The 24,026-nt window shown below is 40.3% G+C and overlaps 1 protein-coding gene across 1 annotated transcript; it reads right to left on the bottom strand.

The window, feature by feature from the left end:
* Window positions 1-182: 182 nt before the first annotated feature.
* LOC117341007 (palmitoyltransferase ZDHHC3-like) lies at window positions 183-22,611 on the bottom strand. The gene is made up of 8 exons (XM_033902801.1): window positions 22,462-22,611; window positions 20,476-20,635; window positions 19,003-19,112; window positions 17,983-18,044; window positions 10,349-10,436; window positions 2,676-2,748; window positions 1,853-1,961; window positions 183-1,325 (listed from the first exon to the last, which is right to left on the bottom strand). The coding sequence occupies exons 1-8, from the start codon at window positions 22,578-22,580 to the stop codon at window positions 1,249-1,251; spliced, it is 798 nt and encodes a 265-aa protein (XP_033758692.1). The 5' UTR covers window positions 22,581-22,611; the 3' UTR covers window positions 183-1,248.
* Between the last annotated feature and the right edge of the window lie 1,415 nt (window positions 22,612-24,026).

The following is a 24,026-nucleotide window of genomic DNA, read 5'->3' as shown; positions in this document are numbered from 1 at the left end:
TGTCGGAATACACCCACCATATATATTTTTGCTGTGTACCGCAGTGACGGAAAACAGCTGTATTTTAGAATCTTGGCACGTGCGTCACTTAGACTGACCTACTTTCAAGTGAAACAACATTTAAAAGGCGAACATATTTGGAATATTGTTGATACCGTTTCACTTGAAAATGCTCCTTTTTGATGACTGTTGCATGATAAATAGAATTCATGGTCAGTGTCTTAAAATATAAGCTGTATTTTTGGCTCGGGACAGAAAGACAAAAGTGGTTTGCTGAGGCTCGCCAGTTTTGTCCTTCTTTACCCCTGCAAAAATACAGCTTATATTTTAAGACACTCATTATGTCTTCTCTATATAGTACAATTTTAACTCCTGAAAGTGTTTGATCAGATTTAAAATGCAACAACACTCATAAATGATGTATTTTTTGTGGTTTGGTATGAAAGTTTACAGTATGTATTCACCAATAAGTCATTGTCTGACAATAAGTCAACATATCCCAATAAGTCCATGTCTATCATTAAGTCCATATCTGGTAATAAGTCCATATCTGGTAATAAGTCCACGTCTGGTAATAAGTCCATGTCTGGTAATAAGTCCATGTCTGGTAATAAGTCCATGTTTGGTAATAAGCTCATGTCTGGTAATAAGTCCATGTCTGATAATATGTCCATGTCCCGTAATAAGTCCATGTCTGACAATAAGTCAAATGTCTGACAATAAGTCAAATGTCTGACAATAAGTCTATGTCCAGCTATAAGCTCCTCATGGTTGTTGTCCACTAGAATTACCAACTTTCCTGTAGTAATGGGCTGGCATTTATAGCTAGGTTCTCTATAAAGGTATGTTATCATTACTGTTGTTATTATTTAATTAATAACCACACATACCTCCGATTACCCCCTCCCCCTCATTGGAGTCTCAGATCATTGGTCCCTGGGTTTACTGTAGGTTAATTATGGCACAGCCTAGACTTTGTAGGCGTGAAACACATATACACAGGTATATACACTGTAGACATGCCGGATATCAAAAGTAAGAAATGAGCTGATATTAAATGAATAAACTTTGAAATGTTAGTAATGGAAAAGAAAGACTATTTAAACCAAGTTAATCTATACAGACTGGAATGTGAGAACATTGACAGGATGACGAAACAAAAGTGAAATTCACAACAAAATCCATTCCCTCCCCAAATGTGACCCCTTCCCATACCCTTCCCTCCCCCTTTGTAGTAAATGGCCTGTGCTATACTGTGTACTGTGTCTCGTAGACTTGGACCACTGGATTAAACTGTAGAGGGACCAGCCACCAACACGGATGCCCTGTGAATTACAAGACAGAACATTATCAAAGGTATATGCTACCTTACACTGACAATAAATCTGTCAAATATTTACTTGAACAATGATCTACTAACAAGGAAAATAAATCTGTGAAATATTTTCTGGAAAAATGATCTTCCAATATTAATTTACAGGTTTGTATTAAAGAGATAAGGCACAAAACAGAATATGAATATATATTTGACATAATTGGCATTGATAAAATATGGTCACTGTGACCTACTTTTTGACCATGGGTTATCTTTTCAATTAGCTTTATTTTCGTCATATCAATGCATCATAATTATAATCATGAAGAAAGATTCCCAAAAAATGATTAAGTTTCATCAAAATCGGGTCAATCCGGAAATAGACCCTCCACTTTCTCCCCTCCTAACATGAACTGGTCTCTGATCTGACCTTAATTTTATGCCATATCATGACCTAACTTCAGAGTATTTATATACAAAAAATAAAACTTATTGGTGATCAACACCATAGGGCCCAAATTGGCACCCCTCCTTTACCTCGACCAAAGACTTCCTGCATTAAAGCGTATGATGATTTTTTCTGTCGTCTTGGCCCTTCCTTTTTCACTTGCTCTACGGCTGTTTCGTCACTCAGAATAGCTCCCATCTAAAATCAATGGAAATCATGTTAGATACAGAACTGACATAAGCAAGGCCCATTCTAATAGAAAAATTAAAAAAAATTCTTCACCATTGAAAGAACTAGATGGTATCAACAACATTTATACTACATGCACACCAAATCGCATGTTAGTGATAGCTTAGAAATTTAAAAGAATTATTCAGATATTCCATTCCATAGAAAACTATACAGGTGGGCCGAATTTAATCACATTTACTTACTGGTTTACTGCCAACAAAACTCTAGTAGGTTTTGTCTAATTTAAAAATCCCTCAACAAATGAACAACTGAGAGTAGCAGTGGTAACAAATCAAAGTTACCAACAGACTATGTACACCAACTTTGTCCCTGGAGAGACCTGTTACAGACGTACATACACCAACTTTGTCCCCGGAGAGACCTGTTACAGACGTACATACACCAACTTTGTCCCCGGAGAGACCTGTTACAGACGTACATACACCAACTTTGTCCCTGGAGAAATCTGTTACAGACATACATACACCAACTTTGTCCCTGGAGAAACCTGTTACAGACGTACATACACCAACTTTGTCCCCGGAGAGACCTGTTACAGACGTACATACACCAACTTTGTCCCTGGAAAAACATGTTAAAGACAAACATAGACCCACTTTGTCACTGGCGAAACCTGTTACAGCAGGGTAGGAGAATAATCAATGTAAATCCTGTACATACCTGGTCACAGCCGATGGCGATCACAAACATTCCAAACAGTAGTGACTCCACCACTAACAGCACAGAATGTATCCTGTAAGTATAACAGTACCGGTGACTGTGATGGGACTAAACAATCAAGCTTTTAATTCATGATTTAATATTTCTAATTGTGAAATCTAGCTCCTGCAATTGATCATACGTGCATACTTGAAAAGTAAGAATCTCTGACCAGTGACATTTACACTCCTTTATATCAAATTTTGGTAATACCGAATCTGTGAAAAGTTGAATGGCCATAAAGTTGGAAAAAAATAAATTCACTATAACCAAATAAGGTCTTAACTTGCATAGTTATCAAACTAAATTTGAGTTTTTTATGTGTATTTGTTAAAGAGTAAATGATTTGACACAGAATTATGACAGAATGATAGATGGCAGTGAAGGGTAAATATAGACGTGTCTGGCCATGAAATGGCGAGACTTAAAATATATTTTAATCCAATGATATATTATGATAATATGTAAATCAATATAATTTATAGTAAGATTTTGCTAATAGATACTGATACACTACCCTACAAAAGGATTTTACAGAAAAGTTTATATACAAGCAGGTCATTGATGTTTTACAATTCATATAATTACATGCAACAAAATGAGGAAGAAAAAATGACGAGGAAATAATGTGTTTGTAAGCTGTTTCAGCTCACTTTACGATCTGTAGTACTAGACAGAACAAGAGACCACATGCAGAGAGATCTTGACGCCCACCAACGAATGATCTTGATGGAAGACTATGAAAGACTGAAATCATTTTTTTCTCTAATACTGTTTTCTTATTATTCCGTATACATATTAAGTGTACCTCCTTATGAACAATGACAATTGGATTTTACTGAAATATATAAACTAAGATGTAAAATAACGATCATAAAAAGGAAATTTCTGTTGTTGTTTTGTATTTTTTTTTTGCGTCATAAATGATAACGCATGCCCTAAACACTTCACACACCTGTAAACTATAACGGCTCCTAAGTGAATCGTCTACGCTTGAAAAGGGTTACAGCGGCAGTTATAAATCAAAAGATGGTCAAATGGACAAATGAAATCCTTAGGATTTTGCTAGGGAAGCAACATATATAACAGATTGGACCAGTTCATATACCAGCCATGGCTAACTGGACAATACACATTATGTGGCATTGCTGGTACATGAATGTATGATTATCTCTTACTGTTGTTTACACACATAATTTGGTACAATACTGGAAATAAATGCCACCTTTTCATAATTCTGAATTGAAATGAGCTTTCAAATAGCTTCCACCACAACTATTACCAAATCTGATGTCAAGTAACAGGTGTTTACATAATGTGTCTCTGTATAAATTGTTCCTATTCCTATTATAAAATGACTAAACTCGGACTGTAGGCAGACTCATCATCAAACGGGCTAGGGAACTTACATATAAAGTCAAAGAAAAATTCATCCAGTTCTCAAGAAATAGCAATAACAAACTTTAGCTGTCTAAAGCAGCTAAGAAGGCCACATGTCGGTCATTTTGTTTTCTGGATCAGACTCAAAATAAAATGGGCACAACTAAGGACCAAGAAGAACATACATATGAAGTTTAGAAAAAGTCTCTGGGTGCTTCTCAAGTAATAGTGATAACAAGGATTGTTAATGGATGAACTGACGACAGAACGAGAGCGATTTAAACAGTCCACCATCTGATGATGGTGGCAGATGGTGGACTAAACATATATATCACTTCATTGTAGACACGTAACACTTACCAATGTGTAGGTTCATGGGGGCTATATAATGCAATTTAAATTTTGTCTATTGAAATTCTATATAGTACAGGATTTGAAGAACATTGTACTGTACAGTGGAATCTGTCCAGGAGACATTCTCTACTAGACAATCGTGATGCATTGACTGTATACAGCAATAATCTACACTTAAGGTCTATTTAAAAGAAGTATGCTTTAATTAAAATAGGTTAAAAGATTTTTACTCAAGCAAAAACATATTTCCATTTCACCACCCTCTCGAGGGCCTCCCTCCCCCTCCAATGGCTGTATCATCTGTGATTATGTCAGAATTACTTAGAATAAATTTCACACAAATAAAACAAGGGCCCAATGGGCCCAAATCGCTCACCTGCAATGCAGTGATCTTTTCATATATGGATCCTGCAGTTATTTGAAAGCATGCTACAGGACCAATATAATGTCTCTCTGCACTTTGGCTTTTCACTAAAAGTCATTTAAAGATTTAAGCATACTTGATCGACATGACCTTGAATGTGAGTCAAGGTCATTCATTTGAACAAACTTGGTAGCCCTTTACCGCAGCAAGCTACAGACCCAATATCAACTCCCTGGGACTCTTGGTTATTGAGAAGAAGTTGTTTAAAGATTTTAGCCTTTTGACCCCTGTGACCTTGAATGAAAGTCAAGGTCATTCATTTGAACAAACTTGGTAGCCCTTCACCCCAGCATGCTACAGGCCAAATATTAGGTCTCTGGGACTGTTGGTTATCGAGAAGAAGTCGTTTAAAGATTTTAGCCTTTTTGGCCCCTGTGACCTTGAATGAAGGTCAAGGCCATTCATTTGAACAAACTAGGTAGCCCTTCATCCCAGCATGCTACAGACCCAATATCAACTCCCTGGGACTGTTGGTTATTGAGAAGAAGTCGTTTGAAGATTTTAGCCTTTTTGACCCCTGTGACCTTGAATGAAGGTCAAGGTCATTCATTTGAACAAACTTGGTAGCCCTTCACCCCAGCATGCTACAGACCCAATATCAACTCCCTGGGACTCTTGGTTATTGAGAAGAAGTTGTTTAAAGATTTTAGCCTTTTTGACCCCTGTGACCTTGAATGAAGGTCAAGGTCATTCATTTGAACAACCTTGGTAGCCCTTTACCCCAGCATGCTACAGACCCAATATCAACTCCTTGGGACTGTTGGTTATTGAGAAGAAGTTGTTTAAAGATTTTAGCCTTTTTGACTCCTGTGACCTTGAATGAAAGTCAAGGTCATTCATTTGAACAAACTTGGGAGCCCTTCACCCCAGCATGCTACAGGCCAAATATTAGGTCTCTGGGAGTCTTGGTTATTGAGAAGAAGTCGTTTAAAGATTTTAGCCTTTTTGACTCCTGTGACCTTGAATGAAAGTCAAGGTCATTCATTTGAACAAACTTGGTAGCCCTTTACCCCAGCATGCTACAGGCCAAATATTAGGTCTCTGGGACTGTTGGTTATCGAGAAGAAGTCGTTTAAAGATTTTAGCCTTTTTGGCCCCTGTGACCTTGAATGAAGGTCAAGGCCATTCACTTGAACAAACTAGGTAGCCCTTCATCCCAGCATGCTACAGACCCAATATCAACTCCCTGGGACTATTGGTTATTTAGAAGAAGTCGTTTGACGATTTTAGCCTTTTTGACTCCTGTGACCTTGAATGAAGGTCAAGGTCATTCATTTGAACAAACTTGGTAGTCCTTCACCCCAGCATGCTACAGACCCAATATCAACTCCCTGGGACTCTTGGTTATTGAGAAGAAGTTGTTTAAAGATTTTAGCCTTTTTGACCCCTGTGACCTTGAATGAAGGTCAAGGTCATTCATTTGAACAAAATTGGTAGCCCTTTACCCCAGCATGCTACAGACCCAATATCAACTCCCTGGGACTCTTGGTTATTGAGAAGAAGTCGTTTAAATATTTTAGCCTTTTTGACTCCTGTGACCTTGAATGAAAGTCAAGGTCATTCATTTGAACAAACTTGGGAGCCCTTCACCCCAGCATGCTACAGGCCAAATATTAGGTCTCTGGGACTCTTGGTTATTGAGAAGAAGTCGTTTAAAGATTTTAGCCTTTTTGACTCCTGTGACCTTGAATGAAAGTCAAGGTCATTCATTTGAACAAACTTGGGAGCCCTTCACCCCAGCATGCTACAGACCCAATATCAACTCCCTGGGACTCTTGGTTATTGAGAAGAAGTCGTTTAAAGATTTTAGCCTTTTTGACCCCTGTGACCTTGAATGAAAGTCAAGGTCATTCATTTGAACAAACTTCGTAGCCCTTCACCCCAGCATGCTACAGACCCAATATCAACTCCCTGGGACTCTGGGTTATTGAGAAGAAGTCGTTTAAAGATTTTAGCCTTTTTGACTCCTGTGACCTTGAATGAAGGTCAAGGTCATTCATTTGAACAAACTTGGTAGCCCTTCACCCCAGCATGCTACAGACCCAATATCAAGTCCCTGGGACTCTTGGTTATTGAGAAGAAGTTGTTTAAAGATTTTAGCCTTTTTGACTCCTGTGACCTTCATTCATTTGAACAAACTTGGTAGCCCTTCACCCCAGCATGCTACAGACCCAATATCAACTCCCTGGGTCTTTTGGCTATTTAGAAGAAGTCGTCTATTTTTTTTTTAGCATATTTGACCCCTGTGACCTTGAATGAAAGTCAAGGTCATTCATTTAAACAAACTTGGTAGCCCTATACCCCAGCATGCTACAGACCCAATATCAACTCCCTGGGACTCTTGGTTATTGAGAAGAAGTTGTTTAAAGATTTTAGCCTTTTTGACCCCTGTGACCTTGAATGAAGGTCAACGTTATTCATTTGAACAAACTTGGTAGCCCTTCACCCCAGCATGCTACAGGCCGAATATTAGGTCTCTGGGCCTTTTGGTTATTGAGAAGAAGTTGCTTGAATGGAAAGTTGACGCCGGACGGACGGCCGGACGGACGGACGACGGACGCCGCGCCACGGCATAAGCTCACTTGCCCTTCGGGCAGGTGAGCTAACAAAAACCCTAACTAGGGCTTTCAGATGACATCATGCTGTTTTAGAAGTGTGTCTAGTATCAAATCCAGATATCTCAACTCAAAGTAGGGAGAGCAGAAACACTCCAGTATAGAGCCATCTACAACTACATCAATTTAATTTGTTTAAATTTAAATAATAAAACACACTGTGAAAAGCTGTGAATAAACTTGTTTGATATAGCTAGTCTACTTGTTAAATCCATCAGAACACAAAGTAAGGAGAGAAAAAACACCCAATGGTCAACTGAATCTGCAACAACTAAACATTAGATAATTCCTTACCATACAACTTGATTCTGTTATTAACTTAATTGCACAATAAACACATTGCACAAAACAACTACATCAATTAATTATTTTTTCTCTGACTCTGTCCATATATTACATGATACATTCTGAGATCTATATAGTTACTCAAAATATTCAAATATGAATGTATATTCTAAAACAGAAAAAAGATTCTGTTCTAAAATTGTGATTGTGATGCTAATATTGATGACTTCATGAAAATGATAATAATTTGAAAAAAACAAAAAACAAAACAAAACAAGAGGCCCAGAGGGCCTGTATCGCTCACCTGGTTTCATGAAATATGAAACAAGAATGTTGCTTCAGTATATTTGTCGCTGGTATTGCTAAGTCAATATATATCATAAGCATTTTATATGGGTACATGTACATTGGTTTTATTTTATACTAAAAATGCCAAAAAGTGCATTAATCCATAAAATGAAATTGACTTTTGGCGCGACCCCATAGGGATGCTACCACACAAATGTGAGTGATATCCATTGCTTAGTTTCAGAGAAGATATTGTTTAGACTAATTGACCCCTTTTGACCCTGCCCTCTGCCCTTGGGGGGGGGGGGGGGGGGAGCTCCTTCCGTTATACAATTTTGAATCCCTACCCCTATAGGATGCTACCAGTAAAACCATTGCTAAGTTTCAGAGAATAATTTGTTTAAATCAATTTAGCCGAATTGGCCCTTTTTGGCCCCACCCATCAGCCCCCTGGCGGCCTTGGTCAACCCCAACATTTGTACAATTTTGAATCCCCACCCCATAACCATGCTACCATACAAATGTGAGTAATATCCATTGCTTAGTTTCAGAGAAGAAGTTGTTTAAACAAATTGACCAATTTTGGCCCCACCTCTCAGGCCCCTTGGGGTTTAGCCCCACCATTTGTACAATTTTGAATCCCCACCCCATAGGGATGCTACCAGGCAAATATGAGCGATATCCATTACTTCGTTTCAGAGCAGAAGTCGTTTATATCAATTCTGCAAAACTGACCCCTTTTGGCCCCGCCCCTCAGCCCCAAGGGGTTGGCCCCGTCATTTGTACAATTTCAAATTCCTACCCCAATGTGATGCTACCAGTAAAATATGAGAGATATCCATTGTTTGGTTCCAGAGAAGAAGTCAATTATATGAATATAGCCTGATTGACCACATTTGGCCTCGCCCCTCAGGCCCCTGGGGGGTCAGTCCCATCATTTGTACAATTTTGAATCCCCACCCCATAGTGATGCTACCAGGCAAATATGAGCGACAGGCATTGCTCGGTTTCAGAGAAGAAGTTGTTTATATCAATATAGCCAAATTGACCACATTCGGCCCCACCCCTCAGGCCCCTGGGGGTTCAGCCCAATCATTTGTACAATTTTTAATCCCCACCCCATAGTGATGCTACCAGGCAAATATGAGTGACAGGTATTGCTCAGTTTCAGAGAAGAAGTCGTTTATAACAATAAAGCCCAATTGACCACATTTGGCCCCGCCCCTCAAGCCCCTGGGGGAACAGCCCCATCATTTGTACAATTTTGAATCCCCACCCCATAGTGATGATACCAGGCAAATATGAGCGATATCCATTGCTCGGTTTCAGAGAAGAAGTCGTTTATATCAAAATAGCCAAATTGACCCCTTTTGGCCCCGCCCCTCAGGCCCTTGGGGGCCAGCCCCATCATTTGTACAATTTTGAATCCTCACCCCATAGTGATGCTACCAGGCAAATATGAGCGATATCCATTGCTTGGTTTCAGAGAAGAAGTCGTTTATATCAATATAGCTAAATTGACCACATTTGGCCCCGCCCCTCAGGCCCCTGGGGGGCCAGCCCCATCATTTGTACAATTTTGAATCCTCACCCCATAGTGATGCTACCAGGCAAATATGAGCGATATCCATTGCTCGGTTTCAGAAAAGAAGTCGTTTATATCAATATAGACCAATTGACCCCTTTTGGCCCCGCCCCTCAGGCCCCTGGGGGGCCAGCCCCATCATTTGTACAATTTTGAATCCTCACCCCATAGTGATGCTACCAGGCAAATATGAGCGACAGGCATTGCTCGGTTTCAGAGAAGAAGTCGTTTATATCAATATAGCCCAATTGACCCCTTTTGGCCCCGCCCCTCAGGCCCCTGGGGGCCAGCCCCATTATTTGTACAATTTTGAATCCTCACCCCATAGTGATGCTACCAGGCAAATATGAGCGATATCCGTTGCTCGGTTTCAGAGAAGAAGTCGTTTATATCAATATAGCAAAATTGACCCCTTTTGGCCCCGCCCCTCAGGCCCCTGGGGGGCCAGCCCCATCATTTGTACAATTTTGAGTCCCCTTCCCATAGGGATGCTTCTGACCAAATTTGATCAAATTCTGATCAGCGGTTATGAAGAAGAAGTCAATTGTTGACGGACGGACGGACGACGGACGACAGACGCCACGGTATGGCATAAGCTCACCTTGGTCCTTCGGACCAGGTGAGCTAAAAACAGAAATCAATCTCAACATTTTTGTGAGTTGATATGTAGGTATTAAAATGTAGAAGCCACGTGGATACTTACAATTTGACATGTTTTCCATTGCTTTTCACTCCTGGATCCATCATCCATGATACAATCACCATTGTGGTAGCATATGCACTGAGGATACCTACAAAATGTTTACGAATATAACACTTGTATTACTTATCTAATACCATATATCCTGTGTGTATCTGTCCCGTGTGTATCTGTCCGTGTGTATCTGTCCCGTGTGTAACTGTCTCGTGTGTAACTGTCTCGTGTGTATCTGTCCCGTGTGTATCTGTCCCGTGTGTATCTGTCCCGTTTGTATCTGTCCCGTGTGTATCTGTCCGTCTGTATCTGTCCCGTGTGTATCTGTCCGTCTGTATCTGTCCGTCTGTATCTGTCCCGTGTGTATCTGTCCGTCTGTATCTGTCCATCTGTATCTGTCCGCCTGTATCTGTCCCGTGTGCATCTGTCCCGTGTGCATCTGTCCGTCTGTATCTGTCCGTCTGTATCTGTCCCGTGTGTATCTGTCCGTCTGTATCTCTCCTGTTTCTATCCTTGTATTTATCATGGCTGTATCACCATTTTAATGGGAGTCACAATCCAGAACTTGTCATTAATCATCAATAATATAAAATAACATTTCATGACAGCCATAGAATGAGAAACTACAAGCCTGTAGAACTTATTACCAGGAGTAACAGTTTAACTGGAGCATTCCCTGGAACTTATTACCAGGTATAACGGTTTAACTGGAGCATTCCCTGGAACTTATTACCAGGTGTAACGGTTTAACTGTGGAGCATTCCCTGGAACTTATTACCAGGTGTAACGGTTTAACTGTGGAGCATTCCCTGGAACTTATTACCACGTGTAAAGGTTTAACTGGAGCATTCCCTGGAACTTATTACCAGGTGTAACAGTTTAACTGGAGCATTCCCTGGAACTTATTACCAGGTGTAACGGTTTAACTGTGGAGCATTCCCTGGAACTTATTACCAGGTGTAACGGTTTAACTGTGGAGCATTCCCTGGAACTTATTACCACGTGTAAAGGTTTAACTGGAGCATTCCCTGGAACTTATTACCAGGTGTAACGGTTTAACTGCAGCATTCCCTGGAACTTATTACCAGGTGTAATGGTTTAACTGTGGAGCATTCCCTGGAACTTATTACCAGGTGTAACAGTTTAACTGTGGAGCATTCCCTGGAACTTATTACCAGGTGTAACGGTTTAACTGGAGCATTCCCTGGAACTTATTACCAGGTGTAACGGTTTAACTGTGGAGCATTCCCTGGAACTTATTACCAGGTGTAACGGTTTAACTGTGGAGCATTCCCTGGAACTTATTACCAGGTGTAACGGTTTAACTGTGGAGCATTCCCTGGAACTTATTACCAGGTGTAAAGGTTTAACTGGAGCATTCCCTGGAACTTATTACCAGGTTTAACAGTTTAACTGGAGCATTCCCTGGAACTTATTACCAGGTGTAACGGTTTAACTGTGGAGCATTCCCTGGAACTTATTACCAGGTGTAAAGGTTTAACTGGAGCATTCCCTGGAACTTATTACCAGGTGTAACGGTTTAACTGGAGCATTCCCTGGAACTTATTACCAGGTGTAACGGTTTAACTGTGGAGCATTCCCTGGAACTTATTACCAGGTGTAACAGTTTAACTGGAGCATTCCCTGGAACTTATTACCAGGTGTAACGGTTTAACTGTGAAGCATTCCCTGGAACTTATTACCAGGTGTAACGGTTTAACTGTGGAGCATTCCCTGGAACTTATTACCAGGTGTAACAGTTTAACTGTGGAGCATTCCCTGGAACTTATTACCAGGTGTAACGGTTTAACTGGAGCATTCCCTGGAACTTATTACCAGGTGTAACGGTTTAACTGTGGAGCATTCCCTGGAACTTATAACCAGGTGTAACGGTTTAACTGTGGAGCATTCCTGGAACTTATTACCAGGTGTAACGGTTTAACTGTGGAGCATTCCCTGGAACTTATTACCAGGTGTAACGGTTTAACTGTGGAGCATTCCCTGGAACTTATTACCACGTGTAAAGGTTTAACTGGAGCATTCCCTGGAACTTATTACCAGGTGTAACAGTTTAACTGTGGAGCATTCCCTGGAACTTATTACCAGGTGTAACAGTTTAACTGTGGAGCATTCCCTGGAACTTATTACCAGGTGTAACGGTTTAACTGGAGCATTCCCTGGAACTTATTACCAGGTGTAACGGTTTAACTGTGGAGCATTCCCTGGAACTTATTACCAGGTGTAACGGTTTTAACTGTGGAGCATTCCCTGGAACTTATTACCAGGTGTAACGGTTTAACTGTGGAGCATTCCCTGGAACTTATTACCAGGTGTAACGGTTTAACTGTGGAGCATTCCCTGGAACTTATTACCAGGTGTACGGTTAACTGTGGAGCATTCCCTGGAACTTATTACCAGGTGTAACGGTTTAACTGTGGAGCATTCCCTGGAACTTATTACCAGGTGTAACGGTTTAACTGTGGAGCATTCCCTGGAACTTATTACCAGGTGTAACAGTTTAACTGTGGAGCATTCCCTGGAACTTATTACCAGGTGTAACGGTTTAACTGGAGCATTCCCTGGAACTTATTACCAGGTGTAACAGTTTAACTGTGGAGCATTCCCTGGAACTTATTACCAGGTGTAACGGTTTAACTGTTGAGCATTCCCTGGAACTTATTACCAGGTGTAAAGGTTTAACTGGAGCATTCCCTGGAACTTATTACCAGGTGTAACGGTTTAACTGTGGAGCATTCCCTGGAACTTATTACCAGGTGTAACGGTTTAACTGGAGCATTCCCTGGAACTTATTACCAGGTGTAACGGTTTAACTGTGGAGCATTCCCTGGAACTTATTACCAGGTGTAAAGGTTTAACTGGAGCATTCCCTGGAACGTATTACCAGGTGTAACGGTTTAACTGGAGCATTCCCTGGAACTTATTACCAGGTGTAACGGTTTAACTGTGGAGCATTCCCTGGAACTTATTACCAGGTGTAACAGTTTAACTGTGGAGCATTCCCTGGAACTTATTACCAGGTGTAAAGGTTTAACTGGAGCATTCCCTGGAACTTATTACCAGGTGTAAAGGTTTAACTGGAGCATTCCCTGGAACTTATTACCAGGTGTAACAGTTTAACTGGAGCATTCCCTGGAACTTATTACCAGGTGTAACGGTTTAACTGTGGAGCATTCCCTGGAACTTATTACCAGGTGTAACAGTTTAACTGTGGAGCATTCCCTGGAACTTATTACCAGGTGTAACGGTTTAACTGTGGAGCATTCCCTGGAACTTATTACCAGGTGTAACGGTTTAACTGTGGAGCATTCCCTGGAACTTATTACCAGGTGTAACAGTTTAACTGGAGGATTCCCTGGAACTTATTACCAGGTGTAACGGTTTAACTGTGGAGCATTCCCTGGAACTTATTACCAGGTGTAACGGTTTAACTGGAGGATTCCCTGGAACTTATTACCAGGTGTAACGGTTTAACTGTGGAGCATTCCCTGGAACTTATTACCAGGTGTAACGGTTTAACTGGAGCATTCCCTGGAACTTATTACCAGGTGTAACGGTTTAACTGTGGAGCATTCCCTGGAACTTATTACCAGGTGTAACAGTTTAACTGTGGAGCATTCCCTGGAACTTATTACCAGGTGTAACGGTTTAACTGTGGAGCATTCCCTGGAACTTATTACCAGGTGTAACGGTTTAACTGGAGCATTCCCTGGAACTTATTACCAGGTTTAACGGTTTAACTGGAGCATTCCCTGGAACTTATTACCAGGTGTAACGGTTTAACTGTGGAGCATTCCCTGGAACTTATTACCAGGTGTAACGGTTTAACTGGAGCATTCCCTGGAACTTATTACCAGGTGTAACGGTTTAACTGTGGAGCATTCCCTGGAACTTATTACCAGGTGTAACGGTTTAACTGTGGAGCATTCCCTGGAACTTATTACCAGGTGTAACAGTTTAACTGGAGCATTCCCTGGAACTTATTACCAGGTGTAACGGTTTAACTGTGGAGCATTCCCTGGAACTTATTACCAGGTGTAACAGTTTAACTGGAGCATTCCCTGGAACTTATTACCAGGTGTAACGGTTTAACTGTGGAGCATTCCCTGGAACTTATTACCAGGTGTAACGGTTTAACTGTGGAGCATTCCCTGGAACTTATTACCAGGTGTAACAGTTTAACTGGAGCATTCCCTGGAACTTATTACCAGGTGTAACGGTTTAACTGTGGAGCATTCCCTGGAACTTATTACCAGGTGTAACGGTTTAACTGTGGAGCATTCCCTGGAACTTATTACCAGGTGTAACGGTTTAACTGGAGCATTCCCTGGAACTTATTACCAGGTGTAACGGTTTAACTGTGGAGCATTCCCTGGAACTTATTACCAGGTGTAACGGTTTAACTGTGGAGCATTCCCTGGAACTTATTACCAGGTGTAACGGTTTAACTGTGGAGCATTCCCTGGAACTTATTACCAGGTGTAACAGTTTAACTGGAGCATTCCCTGGAACTTATTACCAGGTGTAACAGTTTAACTGTGGAGCATTCCCTGGAACTTATTACCAGGTGTAACGGTTTAACTGTGGAGCATTCCCTGGAACTTATTACCAGGTGTAACAGTTTAACTGGAGCATTCCCTGGAACTTATTACCAGGTGTAACGGTTTAACTGTGGAGCATTCCCTGGAACTTATTACCAGGTGTAACGGTTTAACTGGAGCATTCCCTGGAACTTATTACCAGGTGTAACGGTTTAACTGTGGAGCATTCCCTGGAACTTATTACCAGGTGTAACGGTTTAACTGTGGAGCATTCCCTGGAACTTATTACCAGGTGTAACGGTTTAACTGTGGAGCATTCCCTGGAACTTATTACCAGGTGTAACAGTTTAACTGGAGCATTCCCTGGAACTTATTACCAGGTGTAACGGTTTAACTGTGGAGCATTCCCTGGAACTTATTACCAGGTGTAACGGTTTAACTGTGGAGCATTCCCTGGAACTTATTACCACGTGTAAAGGTTTAACTGGAGCATTCCCTGGAACTTATTACCAGGTGTAACGGTTTAACTGCAGCATTCCCTGGAACTTATTACCAGGTGTAATGGTTTAACTGTGGAGCATTCCCTGGAACTTATTACCAGGTGTAACAGTTTAACTGTGGAGCATTCCCTGGAACTTATTACCAGGTGTAACGGTTTAACTGGAGCATTCCCTGGAACTTATTACCAGGTGTAACGGTTTAACTGTGGAGCATTCCCTGGAACTTATTACCAGGTGTAACGGTTTAACTGTGGAGCATTCCCTGGAACTTATTACCAGGTGTAACGGTTTAACTGTGGAGCATTCCCTGGAACTTATTACCAGGTGTAAAGGTTTAACTGGAGCATTCCCTGGAACTTATTACCAGGTTTAACGGTTTAACTGGAGCATTCCCTGGAACTTATTACCAGGTGTAACGGTTTAACTGTGGAGCATTCCCTGGAACTTATTACCAGGTGTAAAGGTTTAACTGGAGCATTCCCTGGAACTTATTACCAGGTGTAACGGTTTAACTGGAGCATTCCCTGGAACTTATTACCAGGTGTAACGGTTTAACTGTGGAGCATTCCCTGGAACTTATTACCAGGTGTAACAGTTTAACTGGAGCATTCCCTGGAACTTATTACCAGGTGTAACGGTTTAACTGTGAAGCATTCCCTGGAACTTATTACCAGGTGTAACGGTTTAACTGTGGAGCATTCCCTGGAACTTATTACCAGGTGTAACAGTTTAACTGTGGAGCATTCCCTGGAACTTATTACCAGGTGTAACGGTTTAACTGGAGCATTCCCTGGAACTTATTACCAGGTGTAACGGTTTAACTGTGGAGCATTCCCTGGAACTTATAACCAGGTGTAACGGTTTAACTGTGGAGCATTCCCTGGAACTTATTACCAGGTGTAACGGTTTAACTGTGGAGCATTCCCTGGAACTTATTACCAGGTGTAACGGTTTAACTGTGGAGCATTCCCTGGAACTTATTACCAGGTGTAACGGTTTAACTGTGGAGCATTCCCTGGAACTTATTACCAGGTGTAACGGTTTAACTGTGGAGCATTCCCTGGAACTTATAACCAGGTGTAACGGTTTAACTGTGGAGCATTCCCTGGAACTTATTACCAGGTGTAACGGTTTAACTGTGGAGCATTCCCTGGAACTTATTACCAGGTGTAACGGTTTAACTGTGGAGCATTCCCTGGAACTTATTACCAGGTGTAACGGTTTAACTGTGGAGCATTCCCTGGAACTTATTACCAGGTGTAACAGTTTAACTGTGGAGCATTCCCTGGAACTTATTACCAGGTGTAACGGTTTAACTGTGGAGCATTCCCTGGAACTTATTACCAGGTGTAAAGGTTTAACTGGAGCATTCCCTGGAACTTATTACCAGGTGTAACGGTTTAACTGTGGAGCATTCCCTGGAACTTATTACCAGGTGTAACGGTTTAACTGGAGCATTCCCTGGAACTTATTACCAGGTGTAACGGTTTAACTGTGGAGCATTCCCTGGAACTTATTACCAGGTGTAAAGGTTTAACTGGAGCATTCCCTGGAACTTATTACCAGGTGTAACGGTTTAACTGGAGCATTCCCTGGAACTTATTACCAGGTGTAACGGTTTAACTGTGGAGCATTCCCTGGAACTTATTACCAAGTGTAACAGTTTAACTGTGGAGCATTCCCTGGAACTTATTACCAGGTGTAAAGGTTTAACTGGAGCATTCCCTGGAACTTATTACCAGGTGTAAAGGTTTAACTGGAGCATTCCCTGGAACTTATTACCAGGTGTAACAGTTTAACTGGAGCATTCCCTGGAACTTATTACCAGGTGTAACGGTTTAACTGTGGAGCATTCCCTGGAACTTATTACCAGGTGTAACAGTTTAACTGTGGAGCATTCCCTGGAACTTATTACCAGGTGTAACGGTTTAACTGGAGCATTCCCTGGAACTTATTACCAGGTGTAACGGTTTAACTGTGGAGCATTCCCTGGAACTTATTACCAGGTGTAACGGTTTAACTGTGGAGCATTCCCTGGAACTTATTACCAGGTGTAACGGTTTAACTGTGGAGCATTCCCTGGAACTTATTACCAGGTGTAACGGTTTAACTGGAGCATTCCCTGGAACTTATTACCAGGTGTAACGGTTTAACTGTGGAGCATTCCCTGGAACTTATTACCAGGTGTAACGGTTTAACTGTGGAGCATTCCCTGGAACTTATTACCAGGTGTAACGGTTTAACTGGAGCATTCCCTGGAACTTATTACCAGGTGTAACGGTTTAACTGTGGAGCATTCCCTGGAACTTATTACCAGGTGTAACGGTTTAACTGTGGAGCATTCCCTGGAACTTATTACCAGGTGTAACGGTTTAACTGGAGCATTCCCTGGAACTTATTACCAGGTGTAACGGTTTAACTGTGGAGCATTCCCTGGAACTTATTACCAGGTGTAACGGTTTAACTGTGGGGCATTCCCTGGAACTTATTACCAGGTGTAACGGTTTAACTGTGGAGCATTCCCTGGAACTTATTACCAGGTGTAACGGTTTAACTGTGGAGCATTCCCTGGATATCTACTCACCAACATAAAATAAGAACTGGATGAAGTATTTCTGATTAAATTCACCAACACAATTGTTGATCCTACAAAAAAAGGGAGAAGCAAAATAAGATAAATCATCTGAAACTTAACTGATTACTTACTATATAACCAAACAAGAGGCCACCAGGGCCTGCATCACTCACCTGGATATTACAGTAATCATGACAAAATACTGTATAAAAATTATTTTGCTTCCTTTTTTGCTGCATCTTCCAACTATTGTTTAAACCAAATTTGGACCAAATTCTGTCATTCTTCACGAAAAACATTTTCAGATTTTTCCCCCCTTCCAATATGTCCCCTATTAGGCCCCCTCTATCTGCCCCCAAGGGAGCTACACCCTCCGTTTCTCCTTTGCCAAATAAGGCACCACACCAAATTTCATCAAAATCCATTCAGTTATTCAGGACAAGTAGCAGAAATAATGTTTGAAGACAAATGCTGTGCCATGGGATAAGCTCACAGGCCCTTTTGGCTAGGTGAGCAAATGAACCAATATTGCAAGCAGATCACCTCCTCTTATATCTAAAAATCCATTAAGATTCTGAACAATAGTATTATGACAAGGATTTACTTCAGTTGATAATTACGTAGACATCTCAAATATTCTTAAGACCTTGTCATAAAACCAATAAATTAATGGATAAACATGAATTTCTTGTTATCTATTGTGTAATCGCTCAGTGACAGTCAATGTTACAAATTTTCTCACAACATTTTATTTCGGCATGACAGGTTGAATTTTTTTTTCAACTGGTTTATTGCATTTTCAACACAATTAGTTTGGTAATTCTACAAATTTTAGAATTGATGAAAAGCACAATTTTTCTAGTCTCATTAATCAATTGAGATCTATAATATGTCAAAAATTGTCATTTGATCAAATATTACTGGTATGCTATACAGTAAAATATAGATATATATGTTGGACAGTCGGCCATTGGGCAGGACATAACAATTAATATGATGATACATTCAATAATCCTTAACTCAACCCACCAGGGACAATGGTGATCCATTCTGCGAATACATCGCCGGCATATTCTACAATGGTGAGCCCTTGGGGGTCGGTATGTTTCACATTTCATACACACTGTCCAGCCGTCTCTCTAAAAAATAAACAGTAATGGATTGTACAGCTGCTTATACTCGACTAAAACAATTAGCATATAAATATTGATATTAACTAATTCTTTATGATTATTAACAAGTGTTGGCTGTTCATTAATTGATCACACCTGATCATATCTCCATTTGTTAAAAAAAAAAGGTTTTTTGGGTCAAAATTATTCAATAAACAATTTAAACCGGACCTAGTATATTCATCTTTATTTTTGTTTCGTTTTTGTGTCAATCGCATTTAATCAACAATTTTTACCTAAACAGAGCATGTCAATGAAGAAATATCATAGCTACAGCCTTAAAGTTCTAATACATACAAATCTAATTAGTTATTTCCATTGAATGTTGTACATGTGCCAATGAAACTATTGAATGCTTAATAAGGTTTCTGTTCATCCCACAAAATACATACATGTACTAAGATTATACTGTCAAACTTTGGTGTTTTGAAGTTCAAGGGACTAACAAAAAAACTTTGAAACAGCGGGACTTCAAATTATTCCTGATTGACAATAAACTAATGTTTTCTTGATAACTTTCATAACTGTTAGATGTCGTCAATGTTTTTGTGTTGATCATCGCCTGTCAGGTTCACAGCGAAAACTTTAGTTAATTTACTTTAAACACAATAAAACAAAACAATTAAATAAAACTGATCTGTTTGTTTTACTGTTCTGCAAATTTTTCTCACTGACCAGTACCGCTGATTTTAAAGGCGATCATCATAGACAACTACTGGGATGTTATACCAGAGTGATTAAATGCAATTGCTTCTAAATACACACTTAATCTATAAATTGGGCCTGATTATTAATTAACCCCATGATAAGGAGTAGACAACACAAGCTATCGTAATCCCTATTGTCAGTCACAGGCCATTTTGTGGGAGAGTGTGAAATCTTGCTGCTGGGTCATGACAAGCACCTGTCCAGTAGTCAGTTCATGTGAAGTTTTTGTTTGAATCATGAGATGTCATTTATCTATAATATCATAGCTTACAGCCCATGGAGAAAGTTTGATACATCAAAAACTTTGATTTGTAAAAATTTGAATCAAACAGGTTCGTTAATAGGTTTATATAGTGAGAAAATTCGGGACCAAGCAAAAAGTTTGATACAGCGAGAAAATTGAATTAACAAAGTTCAAATCAATAAAATCATAGAGGTTAGACTATTTATCATGGTTCTGTTCACCTGCATGCTGACAGCTTTGAGAGTTGTTGAGAAAAAATAGGGATTTGTTTATTTCAGGACAATGAAACTGTTTTGGGGCATTTTTACAACACAGCTCTTGTTGGGTGGGTTTCTACTGGGTAAACTGGTATGGTCTAAGATGAGTTTAAAGTCTTACCATGTTAGGCATGGTCTTGCCTGCGTGGAGATCTGAGAAATCGAGGCCTGTTGTGGGTAATGGTACTATTCCTGGGTCAGACAAAACCGCCCGCATGTGCGACATAGTGAGCAGGAAAATGATGGTGTTGAATGCTACAACATTGACGACTCCCCACAGCCTGCAACAAGAAAGGGAAATAAATCATATTACTATTAGGAGGAAAATACCTGAGGTTACAGCATTTCAATGACATATACCAACAGCAAAATATTTAATTCAATAACAGTACTGAAATGGCACAAAACAGAGGAAAGATGTGTGATTTTCTGTTCACTAAAATCTCTTTCCTGTTACAGTTCCATATAGACCCTCAGTCACTTGCTTTCTGGGCCAGAGGAAACTCAGGCTATGGACTGCCATACAGATCATTCAGTGAAATTATTTCTATCTCAAAGCCAGAACTGGGGTACGTTGTATCACAATGTAGACTATTTACAAATAAAATCTACCCCATTGTTAACCAATGGTCAGACCCCACATCAATCAAGGTTTCTTGTAATTAAGCTGAATTTGGGACATAATATTGATTATTGGAAACTCCACCCGAAACCCAAATTTGGTGACAGCCTGGGTTTATCACAGTTGACTGACTCTTTTAATTAACCCCAAGGGGTCAATTAGTGTCACTGATCATGACCATAGCTAATATGCCCTGTGTTGAGTCTGTTTATTGGACAACGTTTAAGACTTGTATACAACACTAGTGTTAGTCAGAATTTGAAGCGTCAAATTGATGCACGTCATGCAAAAATCGTTCGTCAAATTAAATTTTAAGGCGTCAATGACTTGGGTCTTGGGTAAATGGATGCCACTTGGCCAAGGGGGAGAAAACTGGAGAATTTAATAAAATTCTGGACCTGTGCAGGTCATTAATTTCAAACTGGAGAATTTGACTTCTGTATTGAATATTCGGGAGTCTCCAGTCCAATGTGGTAAACTTGACCGGTATGATATAGTCCCTGTCACTCAGCTGACGGAGCGTGCTTCTCTGGCTCATGAGATACTCCAAAAATGTTAGAGGTTCAACAAGGCGAGAAACTTTTGACAGGTGCCGTGTAGATTCGCCAATGCAATCAGGCGGACTAAGACCTCCTATACGTATAGGAGTAGCTCAGGAGAAATCAGGCGGACTAAGACCTCCTATACGTATAGGAGTAGCTCAGGAGAAATCAGGTGGACTAAGACCTCTTATACGTATAGGAGTAGCTCACTCCAACAATGTTAGAGGTTCAACACGGCGAGAAACTTTTGACAGGTGCCGTGTAGATTCGCCAATGCAATCAGGCGGACTAAGACCTCCGTATAGGAGTAGCTCAGGAGATACTCCATGCAACAATGTTAGAGGTTCAACACGGCGAGAAACTTTTGACAGGCGCCATGTAGATTCGCCAATGCAATCAGGCGGATTAAGACCTCTTATACGTATAGGAGTAGCTCAGGAGATATCAGGTGGACTTAGACCTCTTATACGTATAGGAGTAGCTCATCAGGAGATAGAGTCGTGGTTTTATCATGCCAGAGATCTGGGTTCGATTCCTATCTGATCACTCGACAGGAATGTTATTTTCAATGTTCTTTCACACATGTAAATCCATCAGCAATGAAATGCCGACCCTCTCATTGCAAAACCGCCACACGGGAAGGTATATACATGTGCACATGTGAATTTATCGCAATTTTATCATTCCATTTCCAAGACACAAGAAGTTTGATTTTTGTTTCAAGTGTTTAACCATCTAACATTCAAAGTAAAACAACACCTCAACAGAGTTAACTCTTCGACAGATATTGAACAATTTTAAAACACTTAAGAAATGGAATGAGAAAAATAAAAATAATATGGAATAGCTCAGCCTCCGATACAGAGAATACTACCACTTCCTCCTGGCATGGTTGTGGATTTTCGGTAAAGCATTTATCTATCGACATCAAAAATGTACTCACGTCTCTGACATTGTAGGGATTACCAGATGCCGAACTACGACATAATCTGCATACAAAACTGCAGCGTACGTTATAATCAAACATACTATACCGCAGGGATCCGATCTAAACACGGCCATTTTGACAGATCAGTATCGGGCTGTCGATATTTTCGACTTCTTATTGGTTATTTTTGACTGAAGTATTACTGAAGTAAACCGGAAGTTGTCTAATATTTGAGAAGGATTCAAGTCAAATAATCCGTAGTGTTTGAATGATGCCGAAAAAAATAACAGAAAAATACTTATAATTTATAATTATTAAAAATCAGAAAAAAATCGTACCAAATAAGTGAGAGTTTCTAAAGGTCCACATTAAATCGATGTTAGCATTTCAGAATCGTAATTTAAGGTCATGCGCCATCAATTCCGGAGTCCGTTTTCTATCCGGTTTACACCATCGCGATTACACAGTGACAGCAATTGAGTACATGTAGGCATACGAGATGTACACATACGACGTGTTTTGGTTTACCAGCAGATAACACAAGGAACCAAACTATTTTCTACGTGCTTCTGAGTCAATTAACGCAAACCGAACACATGTCTTCGACGGAAAGTAAAACGAGTAAGTGACTACCTGTGTGTAATTACAACGCAACAGGAAAGTGTTGAGAGTACAGTAAAGTTACCGTAAATAACCTAATGTACATGTATCGGGTGTATGTAGCAGTGTACCATTGAAAGTAGCAGTAAAGTTGGTTTGCATGTCAATAATTTACTTTTGCACCAGTCATTCACTCGTTTGGACTACAGGTAATCTTGTAGTGCTCTAAGGCCAAGCAGTTGATGGACTCTAAACCCCTCAGACTTATCAGTGGCCATGTCTACCTGTGATTTTTACCTGTAGCTCACAAGTTTAGTGTAATTTTACCTGAATAATGTCAGACATTCTAACACGATTCGTTTGCAACACATGTTTTGATTGGTTACGGACCATGTTCTAATCTGCGATAGAACCATGATATATTGTGTTAAGCCACGCCCGTTTTCTAATCAAAACAATATGGCGTCAAGTTCGACTCGTAGCGAAATTCAACACTCTGCACCATTTATGATTGATGACCCATGAGATTGGAATCAAAATTGAAGAAATCGAAAAGAATGAATTAACTGCATAAATTTAACAAAACTCGTTAACATCATTCTTACCGTCATTTTATTGATTGAAAAGTTCATTTCATCCGTGTGTAGGCATCTAGCAAAGTAAAATCCGAAAAGAAATGGAACAAGTGCACACAACTTCACATAACGGTTGAGCCTGTAGAAACTCGTCAACACTGACTTTGTCAAAACGCACATTTCGTTGTGCATACTGCATAAATCCAAATATGTCGTTAAATCTTCGGTAACAGGACTTTCCCCACAATCCAAATACACCGCTTCGTCAACATACAGATCAAACTCTCGCCAGTATGGGCGTGGCCAATTGACCGACTTTGAAGGCTTCTTTCTGATTGGTCAATCCGCCACAATATGACACGTCACTAGCGGAGATCACAGAGTACTTAACAGCGTACTTGTAGC

The sequence above is a fragment of the Pecten maximus genome, chromosome 13 (assembly GCF_902652985.1).
Source record: "Pecten maximus chromosome 13, xPecMax1.1, whole genome shotgun sequence".
In the NCBI taxonomy this organism is placed as follows: domain Eukaryota; kingdom Metazoa; phylum Mollusca; class Bivalvia; order Pectinida; family Pectinidae; genus Pecten; species Pecten maximus.
The sequence above is the reverse complement of the archived record's forward strand: the minus strand, read 5'-3'. Positions and strand labels throughout refer to the sequence as shown.